At 40.8% G+C, this 22,834-nt stretch overlaps 2 protein-coding genes and 1 non-coding gene across 7 annotated transcripts in view; 2 read left to right on the top strand and 1 right to left on the bottom strand.

Moving 5' to 3' along the window:
* The first annotated feature begins 1,702 nt into the window (after positions 1-1,702).
* On the top strand, positions 1,703-1,799 carry LOC113269220 (Z30 small nucleolar RNA). The gene has a single exon (XR_003321378.1). It is a non-coding gene; the product is annotated as a Z30 small nucleolar RNA (small nucleolar RNA).
* A 723-nt stretch (positions 1,800-2,522) lies between these two features.
* On the bottom strand, positions 2,523-6,791 carry PEX12 (peroxisomal biogenesis factor 12). The gene is made up of 3 exons (XM_026517599.4): positions 6,022-6,791; positions 5,170-5,723; positions 2,523-4,353 (listed from the first exon to the last, which is right to left on the bottom strand). The coding sequence occupies exons 1-3, from the start codon at positions 6,145-6,147 to the stop codon at positions 3,954-3,956; spliced, it is 1,080 nt and encodes a 359-aa protein (XP_026373384.1). The 5' UTR covers positions 6,148-6,791; the 3' UTR covers positions 2,523-3,953.
* A 24-nt stretch (positions 6,792-6,815) lies between these two features.
* The window catches only part of AP2B1 (adaptor related protein complex 2 subunit beta 1), a 125,312-nt gene continuing 109,293 nt past the window's right edge, over positions 6,816-22,834 (top strand). For 2 of the 5 annotated variants that reach the window (XM_026517597.4, XM_026517596.4), the window contains exons 1-2: positions 10,969-12,539; positions 18,790-18,849. In XM_026517597.4, coding sequence (XP_026373382.1) covers positions 18,813-18,849 — 37 coding nt within the window. In that variant the 5' untranslated portion in view covers positions 10,969-12,539; positions 18,790-18,812. Of the gene's footprint in view, positions 7,022-10,968; positions 12,540-18,789; positions 18,850-22,834 lie in introns of those variants that run through there. The other 3 variants (XM_057318289.1, XM_057318290.1, XR_008961321.1) reach the window with 3 other exon arrangements.

Here is a 22,834-nt window from a genome sequence, read left to right as displayed (position 1 = left end):
TCTTTACCCACCTGCAATGTTGGAGGTAAGTTGGCTTTGTTATTGTGCTGATGGTTTTATAATCGAGGAGCTTAAGGTTTAGGCGGGAGGGTCGCCCACTGACTGAATTAAACGTTCATTTATTGACCCTCGTCCCATGTACCAGGCACCGTTCTGAGTGTAATGGATGCAGAGGCCAGTAAGACACTGCCCTGGTTCTTTAGGAACTCAGAGTCGTGGCGCTGGTGGGGTAGACGGGATGTGGGGGATGTGCATGGGTGAATAAGTGACGTGCGATGCGTGCTGTGGTGGGGAGAAGTGCTGTGGGAGTCAGAAGAGAGGATGACTGAGGGTTAGAGACCACTTTACTGAGGTGACGTTTGAGTAAGGTTTTCAGACTATAATTAGGCGTTCTCCAGATTGCAAGCGTTGGGGGAGGCACTCCGGATGGAGCAAAGTGTACTGAGGAAGAGAACTAGGGATGTGTGCCTGCTGTGTATGGTGAGAGCACATTTGGACCTCTGCTCCCAAGTTTCATGCTTTTAGACAAAGTTCTCTCAGCCTCTGTTTTCCTAATTTTTAACATGTACTTCACCTCGTAGAGGATGTTGAGCTAAAGGCTCAAGCATAACCCCTGTAAAACGGGCACTTTGTTAGTTTCTTTTTATGGAGTTTAGTTTCTGCCGGCTGCCGGTTTTTAACTAAGGAGTATCGATCTATTAACATTTATGGATGGCTGAAGGAAGCATGTCCTGTCTCCAGAATGGTTAGATACTGACAATACCATGCTGATAGGCTGCGGAGGGTGACACTGTGATCCAAGTACTTTTCCATGTCAGTGATAGCATACCACCAGAAGGTGTCATTTAGAATAAATGAAATGCAGTCAGCTTTCTTATTCAGAAGTTGATTATCCAGGTTGTGAATTACCTAGACTTTGCATTGCCTTTTTTTTTTTTTTTTTTTAAGATATTATGTAATCTCCACACCCAATAGGGAGCTCCAACTCACAGCCCCAAGATCGGGAGTCCCATGCTCCATTGACTCAGCCACCCAGGCGCCCCTGCATTGCTTCTTTTATCTTGCCCATGGCCTGGAGAAAAATGAAATTAAACCTCATATTTAGCTGGTAGTGGAAACATGTAAATCTGGTAATCAGACCTTTGTTCTCTTTCCAGCTCTACTGTTAGTTAATTTGCTGTGGACCTTTGGCAATAATACATAGCCTCTCTGGGTCTAGCACTCTTAAGATAGAAGATTCCAGTATAAAAACTTTATGACTATGCTTTTTATTTTCGTTGGCAGAATTGTAAATCAAACTGTATATTAAATGAAAAGGAGTTTACTTTATAATGGAATTTAGTGGGAAATCTTTTCTAAAGCTTTTGCTTTAGAATTAGACTGTAATTGACAGACATCCTGGAATTTTATCATGCATGGTGTTTGGGCTCATTAAAAAAAGAAGTTTTTGAACCGTAAATGCTTCTCCACTCCTATATTTCAAAAACAAAAAAGCTCTTCCAAACCAAAAACCTGTTCAAGTTTGCATTTTTGTACAGCAGAGTTTTTAAAGCAAGCACAGTGGAAAATATTTATTGAAAGTCCATGGTCAAAACTTATCTATGTAGAAGCCTTTATTTTTTTCATAGGTTAACCTAAGTCTTCTTGGATGTGAAAATAACGTTAGGCTGCTCTTAGGTATATAAGGATGTGATATGCAATGATGCGATGATGAGTGAAGTATAGTCTGACCTGGTATTGCCATTGATTCAGTGTTGGCTTTGACCAGGGTATGATTCCTTAATCTTCTCTCTGAGCTGATTGTGGTTGTGGTTTTTCCGCATTGAAATGTTCTTATCTATTTGGGTACTGATTTTATTATGTATGAGTGTTTCTTTGATACTCTTTTGAATTGCTGATACTTTCATGTTTTCCTTCTTAGGTTAAGGTGAAAAATCTGGCTTTGATATCTTCGTGGAGGACTACATTATTTCCATCCTGAATCTGGTTCAGTTTTCTTATGGACTGATTACTGTATTAAAAATGTTTAATTAACTATGGTGTTTGTTTTGATAAAACCTTGCAATTTAACGAGAACTTTAACAAATATTCATTATTTCTTCTTATGGTACAGAAAAATGTTAATATTTTCAAATCCATAGGTTATTCCATTTCAAAATATAATTTTATCAACTTTGCACTATCAGAGAATGTTCTTTTTAATTGCTAAATGAGTCAAAATATTAGAAAACACCTCTCTCACCAGAGGCCCTTAAATTATTTTCATCCTTCCACTATCCATTTATTTTCACCAACCTGACAATCCCGTGGCATGAATTTTACTACATAAGCAACTTAAGTGTTTCTGTAGTATTTCTAATACAGGATCTTTCACACAAGCTGAATTCTTGCTGTTGGAATAGAGGTTTTTTCCCTCCAAGTATTGGATTAACAACAACAAAAAAAAAGCAAAATGTCGATACAAAAATACTTCAAAGTCAGAGGTGGTCTGAATGAAAATGTACTTTAAACACTTCAAGTAATTTTTTTTGAAGATTTATTTATTTATTTGAGAGGGAGAGAGCAAGCAGGGGGCGGGGCAGAGGGAGAGGGAGGGAGAGAATCCCAAGCAGACTCCACGCTGAGTGGCAGAGCCCACCAAGGGCTTGATCTCACGACCCTGAGATCATGACCTGAGCCAAAACCAAGAGTTGGAGGCGGCTTAACCAATTGAGCCACCCAGGCGTCCCCAGGTTACCTCAGGTAATCTTTAAGTTTCCATATAATCTTGACAACTTGGAATAACTCTTTGCCAAAAACATTTATTCTTAAAATTTACTTAAGCGTTTCATAGAAACTTAGAATAATTCGTGCCTGTTTAGCAAACTCTTAACAGCAAGAAGAGCTTATTAAAAGATTCTTTTGCACAATCATAGTTAAATCCGTATTTTATGTCATCTCTTGATTGCTTATTAGTTTTGCTTTCACACTGAAATCTTCAGACTGCTCTGTATATACCCTCAACCCCGATTTTTCTTTAACCAGTTTCCCAAGAAAAGATATGTATGGCTCATAAAGGAATCTTACTTAAAAGTTGATACACTATAGCAGATGCTACTTAACAAGTGGCTCACAGTATATGGAAGGTGCTTTGTTTTTCTAAACCGTTTCTAAGTATTTCTGTAAAGAGCAGATCCACATTTCACATTGTTTGCAAACTGATAAAATCTCTTCCTCATAGGCAGATAAATGCTTTCTTTTCTCAAGAAAAGGCCTGCTTCCCCATCACCCACTTTATGAGGTCTAACTTGGTTTTTTCCTGAGAGTTTCTATACCGCTTGTTCTTCAAGGAAAAGCTGCTTCTACTATCCTCTTTCATCTACTTCCTCTACGGTGACCTCCATGTCCCCTGTCAATCCTGATTCTCTTATTCTAACCAGCTTGTTAAACTCTAAGTAGGAGTCTAGAGAGCAGGTTAAAAGGTTTAAATCAATGGATATTTCCTTTTAAAGAATCCATATACAGTTGACCCTTGAACACAGATTTGAATTGTTTGGGTCCACTTGCATGTGGATTTTTTACAGTACAGTACTATAAATGTATTTTCTGTTAATGAGTTTCTTAATATTTTCTTTAGCTTACTTTACTGCAAGAATACAGTATATAATACATTTAACATACAGAATATGTGTTAATTGATTGTTTATGTTGGCGGTAAGGCTTCTGGTCAATAGTAGGCCATTAGTAGTTAAGTTTTGGGGGAGTCAAAAGTTACATGTGAATTTTCTACTGGGGGGGTGGTGTTGGCAACGTTAATGCACATGTCATTCAGAAGTCAACTCTAGTGATGTAAAGTTCATGTAATTATGAACTGAGGATGAGAAGAATCAAACAGTGCTAGGTACTGTGCTGAAAATCAGGTTCTCAGCCTTATAGTGCAATAATTTTGTCATGAGATAAAATGCTAATCCCTTTCAGTTCTCAGGGGAGTACAATTTAATTAGATGTTGTACTTCTGTTGGATAACCTGTTATGGGACAAGCTTGGTGACTCCTTACATAATTAAATACACAGCGATAACAAAACACATAGCCAGAGGTGGCAAGAACAGTATCATTCACCCGCGTTTTGCGACACAGTGGGCACACAGTCTTCATTTTGGGTAACAGAGGAGAATCGGAATTATAGTCTAGGTGTACAGGTGGTGGTGGAGTAGGCAGGGCAGTCAGTGATTTGATGGTTTCTTGATTTTCAGATGAGTACCACCACTCGAGGAACTGCAGAAAGAATACTCCCACAGAAAGGCCAGTAGAGAGGGATAAGGCAGCACCTCCCAAAGCTTTCTTCAGAACTGACTTTATCTTCTCACCAACACTGGCGGGAGAATAGAACAAGGAAGCAACAGGAGAAACTTTATTTAGGTATGATCGCAGAACGACTAATATAAATGTTCCACTTACACTTTTCATCAGAATCACTGATTCAGTTTGGAGATTAAGTAAATTGCTAGATTGGCACTGTCTCCTTTAGTATCTATTTGAAATGATTTCCGTTTTCTGACTTACAGTATTTTGGAAGTATAGGAGCTAAACTTTGTATTTAATGACTAGGGGTTTTGTTTTGTTTTGTTTTGAGAAAGAAATTAGTGAGACATTCATTATATAGATCTGTGTGTGTGTAAGATAGTATATCAAGAAAAAACTCACTTAACAAAAACGACTTAGCAATATTGAGGAATATATATTTGAATCTGTAGGAGAACACAAACACTAACTCTGTAGGAGAACACAAACACTAACAGTGGCATCGTGGTTAAGAGCACAGTTTTGAGAACTGCTGAATCTCAGTTCTGCCACCTAGCTATGTGGCCTTGGCAAGGTACTTAGCTATTAGGTCTTAGTTTCCTCAGGTGTTAAACAAGGTAATGAATTTATTTCATTACGCTGTCAGGAGGATTGAGATAATGGACGTAAAGCAGACAGCACAGGGCCTGGCACACAGCAAGCATGCATAAAAATGTAGCTAGTATGATGAGGTTACCAGGATGGCAACTCTTGTTTTATGCACACAAAAATTTTTCTGTGATTTATGAAATACCTCAAAGTGGACTGAGGAAGGTTAGTTTCATAAAATTAGGTTAAGATCTTAGAATTCCTTCGTGAGAGATTTTGGGAAATGTTAGAGACTTACCTCCTGGCTGGTTGCTGCATCATGCGGGCTTCAGCTGCTCTGTGCTCCAGGGCTTGTATATCCTGAACTGTAAGTCGACCTAGCCGAACTCCCGCCAGCCTCAGCAATGGTGAGTGATGCTGAGCCCTTCCTAGGATGTAGCGAAGTTGTTGTACAAAAAACCAGCCTTCCCACGCCATGTTAACAAATGGGTAGGCTGCCAGGAAGGCTCTATAAAACTGTTTCCAGCGGGAAGAAGGGGGGTGGATTGAATATTCATCCTCTTCTCTCAGGCTAGAAACCAGCTTCTCCAGCTTCACTTTCAGGTAGGGAAGAAGAACCAGGAACATAACTGACTTCCAAAGCTGCTTCTTTGGGAGGCCAGCACTGGCCAATCTCTCAGGCTTGTGTGTGTCCCCCATTACAATGCGCTTTAAGCCATAAAAATTTTCAGAAAATGAGGCACTGGTTTTAGACAGAAAATGCTGCTGGAGCAGAAGATCTAGCAGGGCGAAGATTTCATCAAACCACCTCCAAAAGAAGCCATAATGGGCAGGATTTGATTCTGCAAGAACCTGAAACAAAGTAAATTAATAAAAGAATTTAATTCCATTTCACAATTACTATGCATTGTATTCACATTTCCTTTTTCTCCTCTGAATTCTAATACTTCGGGCTTAAGTCACTTCCTGAAGTGCTGGGTATTCAGTACAGGGCTCTACACATAACAGGGACTCAATAACCCTGAAATCATAGGATGTGAATTATGCGCTAACTGGCAATTTCAAAACCTAGGCAACCAAATAAACCCAAATTATTGGTTTGGTTTATACCCAGTTGTCTCCAAAACCTTTCAGAGAATTCATACCTTACCTTAACCACATGCTGAAGAGCAGGTCTCACTGCTGTCATTAAACTGTCCTGTGCTACCACCTCAAAGATGGACGGCTGGTCATCCACCACAGAAGCAGTTGTGATGTGAGCCCCGTGCTCAGCCATAGTTTCCTATGTGCACTGCGTTTCGCTTTGCCCACAAACTCTTTAGTAAGCATGAACTTGTTTTACTTATCAAACAGATGTTCAGTCTTAAAGGTAATCTTTCTGCAAGAGACCCAAAACTCCTCTTTTACAGAACTGGGGGGAAAAAAAAGACCTCTTCTGGAAGCAGGAGGGGGAGGGGTCTCAAATTAAGGAGGTTAAGAACGAAATTAAGGCAGACGTGGCAGAAATTAAGGTGGAAGTGGTAACGTGGGGTAGGGATGTCAAATGCTGCACCTCACAGGGCAGAGCATGCCTATGGGGCACAGGTATGGGCGAAGGAGTGCTCTCTTCTGGAGCTGCAGTCCTGGAGGCTGCGAATCAGGGACTCAATCGTGAAGCCTTAAAAGTCGGCCAACTCTGAGGGATCAGAGGTGCCAGGGCGGTCCCGGTACGCGAGGACTGGCTCCAGCTGTTGGCTGCGAAGTGCCCGCGCCTATCCTCGCGCGCAGACCCCCGGCGAGGCGCGAAGGACCCACGACACCACGTTTGAAGAGAGAGGCCTCGGCTTTACGACAGAAGCCGCACCCGGAAATCGAAGCAACGGGGGATTCGGACGGCCGACGGAGGGGAGGCGCTCTAGCCGCGAACGTGGCCCGGGAACCGGAACTAGCCCACTCTATGACCCCACCGGGACTTCCGTTTCCGCTCCCGCCGAAATTAAAGAAGTCCATGGGGCCTGAGTTGGAGTGTAATTTTGTGCTCGTTTGTTTTACTTTTCTTAGCTGGTTTTGCTTCGCATCCTCGGGGGGAAGCCACAGCTCTGAATCTCCATCTGCAGAGCTCTTTTTGGCAAGGTGTTTGGGGGCGCCGCACCGACGTCTGGCACCCGGAGGCAAGAACTGGGGCCTGCTGCTGAGGCCTTTGTTCCCTTGGGCGATTTAGTTAGGGGTGGGGGGACAAAAGGGAATATGGATGTGCGGAAGTTCTCTCAGCGTGCGGCGGCGTGGTGGTTAATTTATATTCTGCCGGCTTCCGGGAAGAATTTGGAACGACGGAGCTAGGGATAGAAGCCTTTAGCTTTGTTGCCAATTATTATGTTAAAAAATGGTGAGAAGAGAAGGGTTCCTGCAGTTCGTTAGAACTGGGAACGATTAACTTTCCATTCTAGCTGGTACATTAACTGTCTCCTAGGTGTAGTTATGGTCAAGCATAACTAGGCATTTGCCACACTTGATGCAAATGGTTCCTGCCCTCGTACACGTTTGGATGTATCACAGAGATGTGAATACAGTGCTAAGGGATCCTGATGAGTTCTAACTAGAATGAACTGGGGGCGCTTGGGAGATGGTACTTTTCACTGTTTGTATTGCAGAATTAACGTAATTTACCTTACGGTTTGCAAAATGTTTTTACATCGTGTGCAACTTTGCCTCGTTTGAGTTGCTTATACAGGTTTATTGAATTTCGATGAGTGAAAGTTCAACCATTCCTTTATCTCCAACCCCTCCCCACTTCTGTGCTAAATGGATAGGAATAGAAGGTATTATTCACTGCCTTACAGGATCTTATGGTATAAAGACCATTGGTTTTTGCATAATGAGAACCCTCAAAAATAAGGTTTGGGTTTAATTGCTTCAATAAAATCTTACAAGTTAATCTTACAGTTCTTTTTTTTTTTTTTTTAAAGATTTTATTTATTTATTCGACAGAGATAGAGACAGCCAGCGAGAGAGGGAACACAAGTAGGGGGAGTGGGAGAGGAAGAAGCAGGCTCACAGCGGAGGAGCCTGATGTGGGGCTTGATCCCATAACGCTGGATCACGCCCTGAGCCGAAGGCAGACGCTTAACCGCTGTGCCACCCAGGTGCCCCTAATCTTACAGTTCTAAACATGTTTTTTTACTCTACCAAATAACCTGCCAGCGAAAATCACGTTGATAGCAGACTTCTACCTTACAGAATTTCAAGGACTAGAGATAATGTATCTATATAAAGCACCTGACAAGTATTAGGTGCTCTAATAATGATAGCTATTGTCTGCAGGCTTTTCTTAATTGAACTACAAAAGGACGAAGTTGAGACTTAGCATCAACTACAAGTGGGAAGTTAAACGTTTGTATCAGTTAGGGTTCTTTGTTTACAAGCAAAAGAAACAAGCTAATATTTAAACTAAAATTTTTTTTGGAAATATATGGAGTAGGTAACAAAACGAGGAAAGCCATCTCTAAAAAGTTCAGGAACTACAGTTGTATTGGCTGTCTCCAGCAAGAATTAGTAGTCTCACCCAGGCAGTGTTGTTGCATGAATGAGCTTCAACAAATTTCTGTCACTGTACTTACTCAAATCCCTATTGCCCTACCTTGGTTCAGATTTCCTCTCCACTCTCACTCTTAGAAGAGGGCAAGACTGGGGTTCCTGCTGGCTCAGTCAGTTAGGTGTCCAACTCTGTTTTTTCAGCTCAGGTCATGATCTCAGGGTTATGAGATCCGCCGGTGTCTAGCTCTGTGCTCATCTCGGAGTCTGCTTGGGATTGTTTTTCTCCCCCCCACCTCTGCCTTCCCCTTCTCCCCCCTGCACTTGCTTACTCTCTCTCTAAAGTAAACAAATCTTAAGGGAAAAAAAGGGCAAGACACCTTGATTAATACCCCAAGAGTAAATTGAAATTGCAAGAGAAAAAGGAAAGGCAGTAAAAAATAACTGTCAATTATTTTTTAAAAAAATTTTTAAAAAGATTTTATTTATTTATTTGACAGAGACAGCCAGCGAGAGAGGGAACACAAGCAGGGGGAGTGGGAGAGGAAGAAGCAGGCCCCTAGCAGAGAAGCCTGATGTGGGACTCGATCCCAGAACACCGGGATCACGCCCTGAGCTGAAGGCAGACGCTTAACGACTGCGCCACCCAGGTGCCCCTAACTGTCAATTATTTTTTAAAAAGATTTTATTTATTTTAGATAGCATGTGAGCTGGAGGAGGGGGAGAGGGAGAGGGAAAGAGAGAATCTCAAGCAGAGTCCTCACTGAATGCAGAGCCCCCTGCGGGGCTCCATCTCACCACCCCGATCGTGACCTGAGCCGAAATTAAGAGTCGAATGCTTAACTGACAGCCACCCAGGTGCCCCCAATTAATGCCACTGATTACAGCCAACAAATAATAACCACCTCATCATAAATCCCACTCTCAGGTTTATATTGTAATAGATCAGACACATAAAAAGTGTACTTACGTGAAGAGGTATTCAGAGCCATCAGATAGGTTAGTCTGATGTGTTAGTAGGAAGAGATAACTATCAGCTGGGAGAAATAAGGCACTACAAACCAGCTTAAATAGAAGGCCTATACTGGCCTACATAACCAAATCGAAAAACGTTGTTTCTTTTCTCATATTTTATCTCAGCTTCTCTTTGTCAGTTGCTTTCTAATATAGTGATGTAACCTGGTACCTTCTGTACCTTATACCATAACATATCCATTGAGAAAGTTTTGTGAATTAGGTGGATCTCAAAAGAGGAGTACATTTGGGGCAAGTCATTGTAGTGGTAGGGCTTTCTAGGCTAAGGGAGCAGCATGGAGTGTATGTGGAGCAAATTGTTTAGTTTACTTTAACTGTGGAGCTACAGAAAGGAATAGTAGAGAGTATGTTGAATATAGATTTAGGTGGATTATGGAAGGTCTTAAATGCTACTTTTAGTATTTTGCCTGTGGACATTCATTTAATATTGAGTAACTTTATATGTCAGGCATTATGCTGGGTGCTGAGTATGAAGTAGTAAAAACAGACATGGGATTTATAGTCTAGTTGGGGACGGAGATAATAAGTAAATAAACATTCATAATTTACAAATGGAATAAGGGCTGGGATGGCGTGGCAGTGTGGGCTAGGAGGGCAGAACATTTTAGATTGGGCAAACAGAGTGTCTTTTTTGAGAAGATTACAGTTAAACTGAGACCAATGTGAGCATTTGGAGGATGATGGAGGTGATTATTAGTCAGGAAGAGCAGTATTTGTGAAGGCCCTGGGATGGGAAAGAGTGTGGCATATATGAGGGCTGCAATAGCAAAAGAGGACATGTAGAGTAAGGCATAAAATGGTGTTAGAGAGGTAGGGGTCAAATCTTGCAAGGACTCTGGCCATGGGAAAGAGACTGGATTTTAGTTCAAGTGCAGTGGGAATTCCTTGAAGGATTTATACACCAGAGTCATGATGAGGTTTGTATTTTTAAGGTGACCCTGTAATGTTGTTATGTTTACTTTGTGAAAATTCATCCAAAGTTTACATTTATGATGTGTGCACTTTTTAAAAATGTTTGTTATACTTCAGAATAAGCTAAATAACCTGGCTGCTGTATGGATAATGGTTGGGAGAAAAGTTGAGGTTTCTGGTAGCCCAGGCAATAGGTGGTAGTGGCTTAGATTAATGAGGTGGAATAGAGGGGATTGGATGAATTAAAGATTTATTTTGAAGGTAGATTGACAACTTGGAGATGGTTTGGTTGTGACCATTAAGGGAGAGAGAAATTAAGAATGACTCTCCGGGTTTCTGGCTTAAGCAATTCAGTGTAATTTACTGAGATAATTACACTTGTAGCAAATGCTACATAGTCATACTATGTGCAGTCATAGTTCCAAGTGCTTTACATAGATTAATTCCCTTTATAAAACTTAAAACAGTTTTATGATTGGATATTACTATTTCCCCATTTTACAGATGAGAAAACTAAAGAGCATAGAGATGGGAGAAACTGAGGGAAGGATAGGTTTGGACTTACTAGGCATTGAGGAGCTGTTAAAAGGTTTTGAAGATATGAATCAAAGTCCTTTGATAAAGATTTTTCTGGTGGCTTTTTTTTTTTTTTTTTTTTTTTTTTTTAACAAAATCCATCTCTGATTTCTGGGAGTTGTGACTGGAACCAGGTTTTCAACACCCATTCCTCATCTCATGATTTGTTTGATTTGGGTGGGCCATAAATCTAGAACTTCCCAGTGTGTGGTTAGCAGTTTGGTAGTGAAGCTGGGAATAGGTCAAGGCTAGAGATAAAGATTTAGGAGTCCTATGGGTAGGAACAATCATTGAATTCATGGTATTGCTAAAGAGATAGTGTAAAGAAAATGTATGATTATAGAACTTAAAAACAATCCTATTTTCTCTCTCAAACATCCTATATACTCTTTTCAGTCATATTTTCTTGTGGTGTTATTCAAAACTCCTGCTTTCATTTCCTCACCTCCCATTCATCCTCAAACTTCTGCAGCATGGCTTTTGCCTTCATATCTCTACTGATGGTCCCAGCAATGACATCAAAGACTATTTATTTACTTATTTATTCAGGGGGAGGGGGAGTGAGAATCTTAAGCAGGCTCCATGCCCCCTGCAGAGCATGCGGGGCTTGATCTCAACAACCCTCATACATTTATGCATTCAACAAATTTTGGGGAGGGGAGCTAGGTCTCAGGGGAGTGAACAGATTGATACAGTTCCTACTTTCATAGAACTCTAAAAATGTGCTAAAACATTATAACCACCTGCTTTTCCTTCTCGCTTTCTACTTTGCAGTCCCCTTTGCATTTTGGTTTCCTCAACTTCTGCCCCAGACTCTCACTCTTCACGTTTTTTTGTTTTTGTTTGTTTTTAAATTAAAGACTTAGTATTTTCAGAGCAGTTTTAGGTTTACAGCAAAATTGAGGGAGAGGTACAGAGATTTCTAGGTCTTGGTTTCCAAAAATAACTAACTTTTGTGTAAGCCAGGTGCTTTATCTACATTATCCCATTCAAAATTCACGAGCCAGGGAAAGTTAGATCGTTGGCTTCATTTCACAGACAAAGGTTAAGGAGATGTTAAGTGATTTCCCAGTCATATTCAAGGCAGGGATTTGGACTCAGATCTGATGCCGTCTCACCCTGTTTTCCTTGCACCACTTTCTTCTGGTCCCACTGCTCATGGATAGTCCTGGGCTGGATCACCATTGTCCACAGTCCTGAACTGGCCTGAAAAATTAGCTGAGCTTTTAAATTTTTTTAAATAAAAGGAACAGGATATTTCATCCTCTCTATGTGAGAGTTTTTAGAGAAGTCCTATGCGAGGAAACAAATCCAGAGAACATCAGTTTGTTTAATATATCCCTCTGCATAGCCACTGAACCTCCTCTCGGGTCCAGTCTCCAGTTTCCCAGCAAAAACCTGTCCGTCTCCAAAGCGACAGAGCTCGCCGCCTTTCTTGTTCTCCCGCGCGCGGGGATGACGGTACGCGGCGAGGCTCTCTGACGTCAGAGTTTCCTGTCCACCATCTTTGTCCCTGGCAAAGTGGGTTTTGCGCAGTGGCTTAGACCTGGAGGAGTCGTGACGTGCAGGAAACCATTACAACACCACTCGGGCCGTGCTCTCTGGCTGCCGCCGCCACCCCCGCCCTTGCCTCCGGTGAGTTCAGGGCGGCTAACTTCGGGGTGTGTCCCTCATTGATGGGTTGGGGGACCCCAGGTTGAGTTGGAGGCTGGTGGAGGGGAAGAAGAAATCCTCGGAGCGTGACCGTTGAGGGTGAAGCGAGCCGTCGGGTGTGACCGTTGTGAGGAAGAGGGTTGGAGAAAGGGAGTCCACCGCTCTGGCGTGGCAAGGGAGTTCTCGGGTGTGGCAGCTGGGAATTGGGGCAAGGGGGACACCGGAGGGAAGATATGTTCGAGGTCGGGGGCTGGGGCCAGAGGCCAGGGGTGTGGCCAGTAGAGGCTGGAGGCCGAACGGGAGAACCTTCCGTCTTCCCCGCTTGGCGTCGTTCACTCAGAGGCTGGGACGTGTTCAGCTAAGCAGAAGGGGAAAGGGATTCCCTCTCAGGTTTGTCCATTGATGGACAAAACTCGCCCGTCTCCCGTAATTCGGGGTTAAGCGACACCTCTCTCCCACCTCATAATGGAGGAATGTATCCCTAGAATCTTGACCACCTGGGGCAGAGGCGGAATTCCTGACACTTGGGGGAAGGGAAGAGAAACCTTCAGACCCGAAGTGAGAGAGGGGGAAGGAAGCACGTAGGGGTAAATCTTGGCACCGAATTTTTTCTTTCTGGGCATAGCAGGAATGATCTGGTTTGAGAACGGCTGTAGACTAAGCCAGAGGTAAAGAAACTGGAATGTCCTGTTATTTCCATATTCTTTGAATCCAAAGAATTAATTCATGCTGTTTGTTTTCAGAGCAGTCTTCTACCTGGGGGGAGGCTTTTATTGAATTCATCTGGCTGTTTCATTATGAAGCAGTGTGCATAAAGTGTTGAGGCTTCATTAAGCTTTGATTTTTTAAAAAGATTTTATTTATTTATTTGACAGACAGCCAGCGAGAGAGGGAACACAAGCAGGGGAAGTGGGAGAGGAAGAAGCAGGCTCCTAGCAGAGGAGCCTGATGTGGGGCTCGATCCCAGAGCACCAAGATCACGCCCTGAGCCTAAGGCAGACGCTTAACGCCTGTGCCACCAAGGCGCCCCTAAACTTTGATTTTTAAAAGTGTGTTTTAAATGCAAGATACTGTTATAATAATCATTCTGGTTAAAAAGGTAAAGAAAACGCGGTAAGTTTAGGAAAGGTGGAATGACCAAGAAAGTGGTCTGAATGAGGAACAATTTAAATGATTAATTACCTTTCTGGTATGCCTGTATTGCTTAGCCTCAGGGTACACTTACAAAGTAATAATAGAAAGCAGCAGATGAAGGAGATGCAGCTGTACAAGAAAACGTGTAACACATTCCAGTGATGACTAAGCGTCGTGGTAAGGTGAGAACTGTTTGCAGGTACCTTAACAGTTTAAACTCCCAATGAAGCAGAAAGGATAGTGTGTTCTGCAAACAGCCTCAATGAAAATTGAGTGGTCAAATTAACACAAAGCTAACATTCTGTGAGTTAAGAGACTCCAGAAAGCCCAGTTCATCTTTTTCCCCCCTTAAACATCCATATTTAAAAATACTACATTTTATGTACAGGTTTGACCTAAGCCGAGCAAGCAGTGAATTAGATACGATACCGTCTCCTTTTTTCCTTCTTCTAGGCTTAAGTTTTCCAGAGTTTTGCTATTTCAGTTAAGAATTGGATGTAAGGGGCGCCTGGGTGGCTCAGTCGATTAAGCGTCTGCCTTTGGCTCTGGTCATGATCCCAGGGTCCTGGGATGGAGCCTTGCATTGGGTTCCCTGCGCAGAGGGGAGTTTGTCTCTCCCTCTCCCTTTGCCTCTCCCCCTGCTTGTGCTCTATCTCTCAAATGAATAAATAAAACTTAAAAAAAAAATTGGGTGTAAAACTTGGGACACCTGGATGGTTCAGTGGGTTGGGTGTCTGACTTCGTCTCAGGTCATGGTCTCAGGGTCCTGGGATCAAGCCCCATGTCTGGCTCCGTGCTCAGTGGGGAGTTTGCTTGTTCCTCTACCCCTGCTCGTTCTCTCTCTCTCTCTTAAATAAAATCTTTTTAAAAAATCGGATGTAAAACTTTTGAACTTCTTTCTTACTGTATAATATTAACAAATTTGTAATCTGACATAGATAAATAGAAATCACAGGTGTGGGGTCGCCTGGGTGGCTCAGTCGTTTGAGCCTCCAACTCTTGATTTCTGCTCAGATCATGATCTCAGGGTCATGGGACTGAGCCCCATGTCAGGCTCTGAGCTCAGCACAGTGTCTGCTTGTCCCTCTCCCTCTGCTCCTCCCTGCCACACACTCTCTCTAAAATAAATAAAATCTTAAAAAAAAAAAAAATCATAGGTGTGTGTGTTATAATTAGGTGTCTTGTAATTTCTTTTGAACTAAATGATAATGGAAGACACTATTATCTTTGCATTGAAATATCTAATTATTGAAATATTTGAGGGGCGCCTGGGTGGCTTGGTTAAACATCTGCTTTTGGCTCAGGTCATGATCTCAGGGTCCTGGGAGCGAGCCCCGTGTGGGGCTCCCTCCTCAGCGGGGAGCCTCCTTCTCCTGCTCCCCCTGCTTGTGCGTGCTCTCTCTGTCAAATAAATATAATCTTAAAAATATTTGAAATCTCAACGCCTCTCACCCTTGTAATAAAAGATGTCTGAATGGCCTTTCTGCTCTGTAATTGTGTTAACTCCAGCCAGTTTTTCGCTACGGGCACCAAACTGTAAAGCCAACTTTGTGTGAAAAGAAGGGATTTAGTGGCCTCACCAAGTCTCATTTAGATGCCATTTCCCCGAGAGCCATTTGAAATTGAGACCCTATTAATTTTTTTCTGGCCTTATTTTCTTTAGGGGCACTGTAAGGAGGGAGGAATAGAAGAGAAGGGTCTTTCGCAACCTATATTTGGTAGAAACTAGGTTATGTTCAATCCAGATATATCATCTGTGTAGGGAGGGAGGCTTTCCCTTAAAATGCAGTGACATCACACGCTGCTAGGACAAGTAAGAGTGAGTGTGTGCTTTCCCTGTGGCACCTTCGTCGTTTAGCAGTATTCCGAGGCCATACACAACAGTCAGTGACTTGTCTTGTTTGATCCGGTGGAAAGGTGGTGTGAGTTCAAACTCCATGATGGCTTTACGTTTTCCTGGGGTTCTCCTGTAGGAGCAAAAAAGAATTTTTTCCAGGTGGACCTTGGTTTTTGAGGCTCTTCAGCGAATATTGACTTTTTATTTTTTTCAGCTCTATCTTGGCTGCTTTTCTTTTGGCTTCTAATGCAGGCCACAGTTTTCACCATCCTGTACTTTGGAGAATCTGGTTATGTTCATCTTTGGCATGTGATTATCTCATTAAAAAAATGCATATGTAATTTTTTTTGTTTAAAGATTTATTTGAGAGAGAAAGAGAGTGAGTGAGCACGGAGAGGGAGAAACAGACTCCCCACTGAGCAGCGAGCCTGATGCAGGGCTCAGTCCTAGAACCCTGGGATCATGACCTGAGCCAAAGGCAGACACTTAACAGACTGAGCCACCCAGGTGCCCCATATGTAATTTTTTGAAGTGTAATTCATATAACATAAAATTAACCATTTTAAAGTGAACAGTTCAGTGACATTTAGTACATTGACAGTGTTGTACAGCTACCACCTCTTCCCACTTGTTTTTGTTTAGACTATTTTCATTTTTCTTGGAGTTTTCTTTTGGCTTAAGGCAGGAACTGACTTAATACAGTGTTTCCCTGTCAATACGGGTAAGGGATACTTCATTACTGTTGTTAACAACAGTGGAAGCTAAGAGTGATAGGTTTCTCCCTTTCTTTAAGAGCAGGGATTCTTATTTTAGGAGCTAAGATTACTTGTCTCTCTTCCCTGAAATTTTGTGGGTGGGTACATTATTCTTTAGTTAAGAACACAGTGCTCACAATGACTAGGACAGAAATATATTCCTTGACAATGAAATTTAATGGAGGTAGTGAAATGTGTGGGTCACTAATAAAGGTAGAATTTAAGACTAGGTTAATTTTATATTTAACAGACTGTGGTTAAGACTCCCGTTAAGAGGGGCGCCTGGGTGGCACAGCGGTTAAGCGTCTGCCTTCGGCTCAGGGCGTGATCCCGGCGTTGTGGGATCGAGCCCCACATCAGGCTCCTATGCTATGGGCCTGCTTCTTCCTCTCCCACTCCCCCTGCTTGTGTTCCCTCTCTCGCTGGCTGTCTCTATCTCTGTCAAATAAATAAATAAATAAAATCTTAAAAAAAAAAGACTCCCGTTAAGAATTTAATATGTGCATATGTGTATGAGATCTTTAGAAAACAACAGTTTTTGTGCCCTTTTTCAAAGAAACCGGGTGAAAACTTCCAAGCATATTTTGTTTTTAAATCTTAAGTAAGTTTTAAGTTTTGAGGATTCTATTGTACTTAAAATGGCATAGTAACATCCTAGACAGACCAGCCTGGCCTTGAGCTACAGCTCTTCTGTCAGGTTCTGGTAATCATTTCTGTGTACCGGTTTCTCTCTTTGTATGTGTAAGTTCTTACGTGATAACTTCAGATTCATTCCAGATCTTATACGTGAAGGACTCCTTTCTTCAGTTTGCGCCTTCAGCGTACATTGTGAATGGATTAAATGATTATAACATTCTTTGAATTTTTGCTAGAAAGGCATTATGAAAATATTGCGTAAGGCAAACCCCCTGTCACAGGCTAATTTTTAATTATAACAACTATCAAAGCGGGAATTTCTGTGTTCTATAGTATTTGTGGGTTCTAGCTCACATCTTTTAAGAGGGCAATCAGGGAAATTCTGGTACAACCTAAAGCACTTTTGCGTAAGGATCAGGACTGTAAATAGTAGCTACTTGGAAAGATCTCAGTTGAGGCTAATTTCCCTTAGGCTATCCAAGTAACACATTGTAGAGATCAGATTTAAGCCAGGCTCTTTTCATTATTTCATGTTTATTTGGCTCTTTTTCCTTTTCCTTAATTACATTGATTTGTTTATTGCTTAGATCTTTTCTCTCTGATCCATATTTACTGTTGTTTGCCAAATGTATTATCACTCATGTTGTTTTGGCCTGACAGTAATGAGCAGGTGCCAGGCATCAGTCCTAAATTTGGTAATAAGTATTGTTAATGAGGAAGGTAAGGAAGAAGATACACGTTTTTGAGTGCAGAAGGAATATTATTAAATGAAAATGTTTGAGTTTAAAGGTATCATGTACCTTGGACAAAGTCTTAAGAGTTTTTTTAAATCAGAAAATATTGTCTCATTTGGGGAGAAATGTGACCAGTCCATGTCATTTTTGTTTCACTAGTGGAACCATGTGTCGATTGGATTAATTCTTCCGGGAATTGGAACAGAAGCATTAATTGAGGCTAGGATCCATGATCTTTCAAGTTTTAACACCAGTTCTGATTCTCTTTTGTATGCAATGTGACTGAATAAATATCTTTTTTTTCCTTGTTTTTATCTGTAAAGGGATATTATTTATTCTTTGGGAATAGTTTTTGGCTAAGTAATTGAGGCTAGGATCCATGATCTTTCAAGTTTTAACACCAGTTCTGATTCTCTTTTGTATGCAATGTGACTGAATAAATATCTTTTTTTTCCTTGTTTTTATCTGTAAAGGGATATTATTTATTCTTTGGGAATAGTTTTTGGCTAAGTATAGATTGTTGGAAATAAGAAAGCTATAATTAAAAAATCCATGTGCAAGGCATGTTTGCCTCTAGATGTTTGTTGTGGAAGAATATTGTCCTTTTAATGTAGGCTTTTTATTCTGAGAGATTCCTTTTTTTCAGGAGTTTCATGTAATGGTGAATAGGTTGGCGCAGTTGTTTTCTCTTTCAGCCTTACCATTGCTTCAGGATACATGCTTTGGAATGACTCCATCTTGAGGTAGGGAGTAAATCAGATTTTCCTGAGTGGAAAGTAATGGGGAGATCTTTCAAAACAAACTTTCTTATCTTAAATATTTGAGGGCCTAATTGAAGATGTATGTGCTTTGAGGTTTTGGAGGCTTTGAGGAGGTAATTATGGATAAAATCGCAAGGCCATAATAGATTATCAGTTCATTCCATTTAGCCTATGGATTTTGCCCAGTTAGTTCCTTGAGGCAAGAGTTAACATTCTTAATTATCTTTGCATCTCTTGAATCAACAATAATGGTGGTAAGGAAGAAAATACTCATTTTTGAGTATAGAAATTCATATAAATGTTCTTAAAATTAATCAAATGCCTTGTCGGACATCAGTAATTTGGATAAAGGAATTTTTTTTTCTCTTGTTGTAGGTGCACATTAAAGATCCAAAACCATGACTGACTCCAAGTACTTCACAACCAATAAAAAAGGTAAGTACGAAAACTTGATCAGAGAACTTTTGAGTTCTTGTGAGTTTCTTCAAAGTTGTGGTCTAAGATCGTTCCATCCAGAATGTTCCTGACCTCTTCAGACGTGCATATTATGGACTGTCTCGATGGAGATCTATTATTTGTACAGAAAAGGGTGTTTGAATAAATTATTAAAGGACGGGTTTGTAAAGATAGGGTTGTGATGCACATCATTTTGAGTTGAAGGTTCTGTTAATGGTAAGAGGATGAAATCCAACTTTGATCCATTGAAGATTGGTAGATGTGAGGAAGGCAGAAGAGGAAGAAGCACATTCATTCTCTTTTTTTTTTTAACTTGGAAATATTTTATAACAGTACTAGTAAAGTAATAGAGATCACATAAAAAAGTAAAAATGCAAGTTCTGTTTCTCCTTATTCTGGTTCCTGAGGTGAACTCAGGGTGTATCCTTAGTCTTTTTCTATGCATATAAGTGCAAGTATTAATCCATACGATTAAACAGTTTTTTATCTTTAACAAAAAGAGGTCATGCAACAGTGCATAGAAACTTGATATTTTTATATCCCTCCATATGGATCTACCTCATTCTTTGGGTGTTGTCTAAAAACATTCTTTGTGCTTAAAACAGGGAACCTCTAGAGTCAGTTCCATGATTTTTAGGTCACAGACTGTGGATTACTTGAAAAAAGCTTTGAATTTATTAACCTCATTGTCTTTGTAATCAGAAATATAATAACTGCTTTACGGGGTGCCTGAGTGGCTCGGTCAGTTGAGTGTCTGACTCTTGATTTTGGCTCCGGTCATGATCTTGGGGTCATGAAATCGAGCCCAGCATCAGGCTCTGCACTCAGCATGGAGTCAGCTTGAGGATTCTCTCCCTCTCCCCCTTCCTGGTGTGCACACGCATGTGTACTCTTGCTCTCAAAATAAATAAAATCTTAAAAAAAAAAAATACAGTATTGTTTTTTACATATGGCTGTGGGTCTGGGAACTAAGGATTCTTCTTGGGAAAGCCCAACCTCCTCATCTTTTATAAAATTGTTCCTAAATAACGGCTCATTTCTAGTGCTGTAGATGGCCCTCCTTTCAAAAACAGACCAGTTTTGCTCTTCTCAGCCTGTTGTGTCCTCAGCTGAGATTTATTTATTTCCAGGATTAGAATTCTGTGCTTTGTATTTAGCAGTCTTATACTTACTGAGGTATTCTGGGATGACACCAACTATCATTCCTCTTATTCTCCAACAACTTTCCTTCTCAGATGGATCCTTTCTTCTCTCTTCCAGTGGCTGAAATAGGACACCTTCTCTGCCCCAGAATTTATCTTTAGTGTTTCTTTGCAATGTAGTTTACTGGCCTCAGCCTCCTGTTTCCAAATTTAATGAAGTTTGGTCTTGAAGAACACAGAGTCCTTCTTCCTCGACTTATTCATTCCACTTTTTTGTTCAGAAAATGTTTATTGAGTGTCTACTGTGTGTGAGTCATGCTTTCTCAACATTCTAACAGAGTTTCTGATTAAATATCCTAATTTCCTTCAAGTCAGAATAGATGCAAAGGACACCTAATACCCTTTGGTTTCTAAGTATCGTTTTCCACTAAAAGGAAGCAGGTCTCTTTGGAGAAATAACTGATTCCAGGGTGGGTCAAGGGAAAGTACAAGATGAACATGAATATCTTATGCCAGGAAGCAAGAGATGCTAAACAACAAAAAAAAAGGTGGGACATGCAGGGAGCAGCATAGTTCGAAAGGGCTTCCTGTCACTAAATTTGAGATAATTTGAGCTGTAAAAAAAGTGATCATAGTAGTGGATTATAACCCATTGAATAATATGTATATACATACAAATCATAGTTATCATTGATTCGGGCAGGAGTCAGCAGTGAATGCTAAAACGACTAGCAGGTGAAAGTTTGATGAGGAACAAGACGTTTAAATAGTCTCAAAGTTTCCTTTCACAAATTACTAATTATAAAGGAAAAAATAGTAACTTTACAGTGTTTAAGGTGGTATTTATCACCTTAACCAAATATTTGATCTTAACATCACCAGTAATGGGACACATTTTTTGTCTCTCTGTGTCATGCACTGAGAAGAACATAACATCCCCTAAGAATTTGCCTGTCAGAATGCATAACCTCAGTGTAATCCTGAAGGAACCTCTGTGATAAACCCAAGCTGAGGACACTCTATCAAGTAACTGGCCTATACCTTTAAAAAATGTGAGCATCCTGAAAGACAAAGGCTGAAGAACTGTTGCAGATTAAAGAAGACTAAAGTGGCATGATAATAAATGTAACATATGATCCTGGATGATCCTGGATTGGATCCTGGCCTGAAGGGGATGGTGGTAAAATTGCTATGGAGGATATTATCAAAACTTGAATAAAGCCCATAGATTAGATGCTAATGATGCGTCAGTGTTAAATTTCCTGACTTTAATCATTGCATTATAGTTAGTAAGATAATCGTGCTTAGAAATTATGCAGTGACATATTTAGAACTGAAGTGACATGACTGCAGTTTACTGATTCAGGAAAAAACATGTAAATATATAGAAAGTATCATCAGACAGATGTGGCAGTGTTAACAATTGGGGAATCTTGCAACTTTTTTTTTTTTTTTAAGATTTTTATTTATTTGAGAGAGAGAGGGCAGGGGGAGGGGCAAAGGAAAAGGAAGAGAACCCTCACTGAGCGCCGAGCCCAACTCAGGCTCCATAGCAGGATCCTGAGATCATGACCTGAGCTGAAATCAAGAGTCAGACATTTAACCAACTGAGCCCAAAGGTGCCTTTGTTTTGCAACTTTTAAGATACGATTTAAAAAAAAATTTTTTTTTTTAACCTGGGTGGCTCAGTCAGTGGAGCGTGTGACTCTTGATCTTGGGGTCGTGAGTTTGAGGCCCACGTTAAGCGTAGACACTACTCAAACTCTTAAAAAAAAATAAAAAAAAAAAAAAATAGAAGAGGGCACCCTGTGGTGTCCTGGAGGGAACAAAGAGCAGCAAAACATTTTCTAGAAAGTGTAAGTGTATCTGTCCGTTCTGGTCATTTGGAATTAAATAAGGGTAAAGGAGCTCTTCTATAACAATAGGGAGAACTCCATAGTGAGTTTCTTAATTTTATCAACTACTGGTCAGTGGCTTTCAACCTTGCCTACACACTGGAATCACCCAAGGAAATTTAAAACAATACTAATGTCCAGGTCCCTCCACCTGAGGTACCCTGAGGTCTGGAATATGGCCTGGGTGTGCAGATTTTTTAAAGCTCCCCACATTTCTCTGATGTGCAGCCAAGATTGAGAACCATTACTAGGTACTGGCATTGCTTGGTAGATTTTATTAGGGGGAGAAGGAAAAAATGTAAGAATTTAATAAAGTTGTATGTATGAGATACCATGTTTCACTTCCTGCCCTCCTTGGCTCCCGCTCAACAACTTCTCTGTTTATTGTTTATACTTCACGAAAACCATTAACTCCACTTGTCCCTCATTTTCAGCTTTTTTTCTGACTCTCTGAAATGGTATTTATTTTTTCTGTTAACGTTTTATATGCTTTGATCACCAAGATATTGTCTATTGACCTAAAAAGATGTCATTTAAAAACTCACCTAACTTGGGGCCCTGGATGGCACAGTTGGTTAAGTGTCTGACTCTTGGTTTCGGCTCAGGTCATGGTCTCAGGGTCCTGCGATTGAGCTCTGTGTCAGGCTCCACCCTCAGCAGGCTGTCTGCTGGAGATTTTCTTCTCCCTCTTCTCTCTCTCCCTCTGAAATAAATTAATCTTTAATTAAAAAAAAAAAAGAAACCTCAGGTAACTCTTCAAACATTCTCTTGTAATGAGTCCTGGTAACCTTTTTTATTCAGGGATTTGTAAAAGTTTAAGACCTACAGATTGAATCACGGCTGGGTAAATATCACATTTTAAAAAATGGATAGACTGTGTTCCTTTTACTTCCTGTAACACCCACCAGAACTGCCTTGGGAACATAT

Source organism: Ursus arctos, unplaced genomic scaffold (assembly GCF_023065955.2).
Source record: "Ursus arctos isolate Adak ecotype North America unplaced genomic scaffold, UrsArc2.0 scaffold_24, whole genome shotgun sequence".
In the NCBI taxonomy this organism is placed as follows: Eukaryota; Metazoa; Chordata; class Mammalia; order Carnivora; family Ursidae; genus Ursus; species Ursus arctos.
Note: the sequence above shows the minus strand (reverse complement) of the source record. Positions and strands in the feature narration are given on the sequence as shown.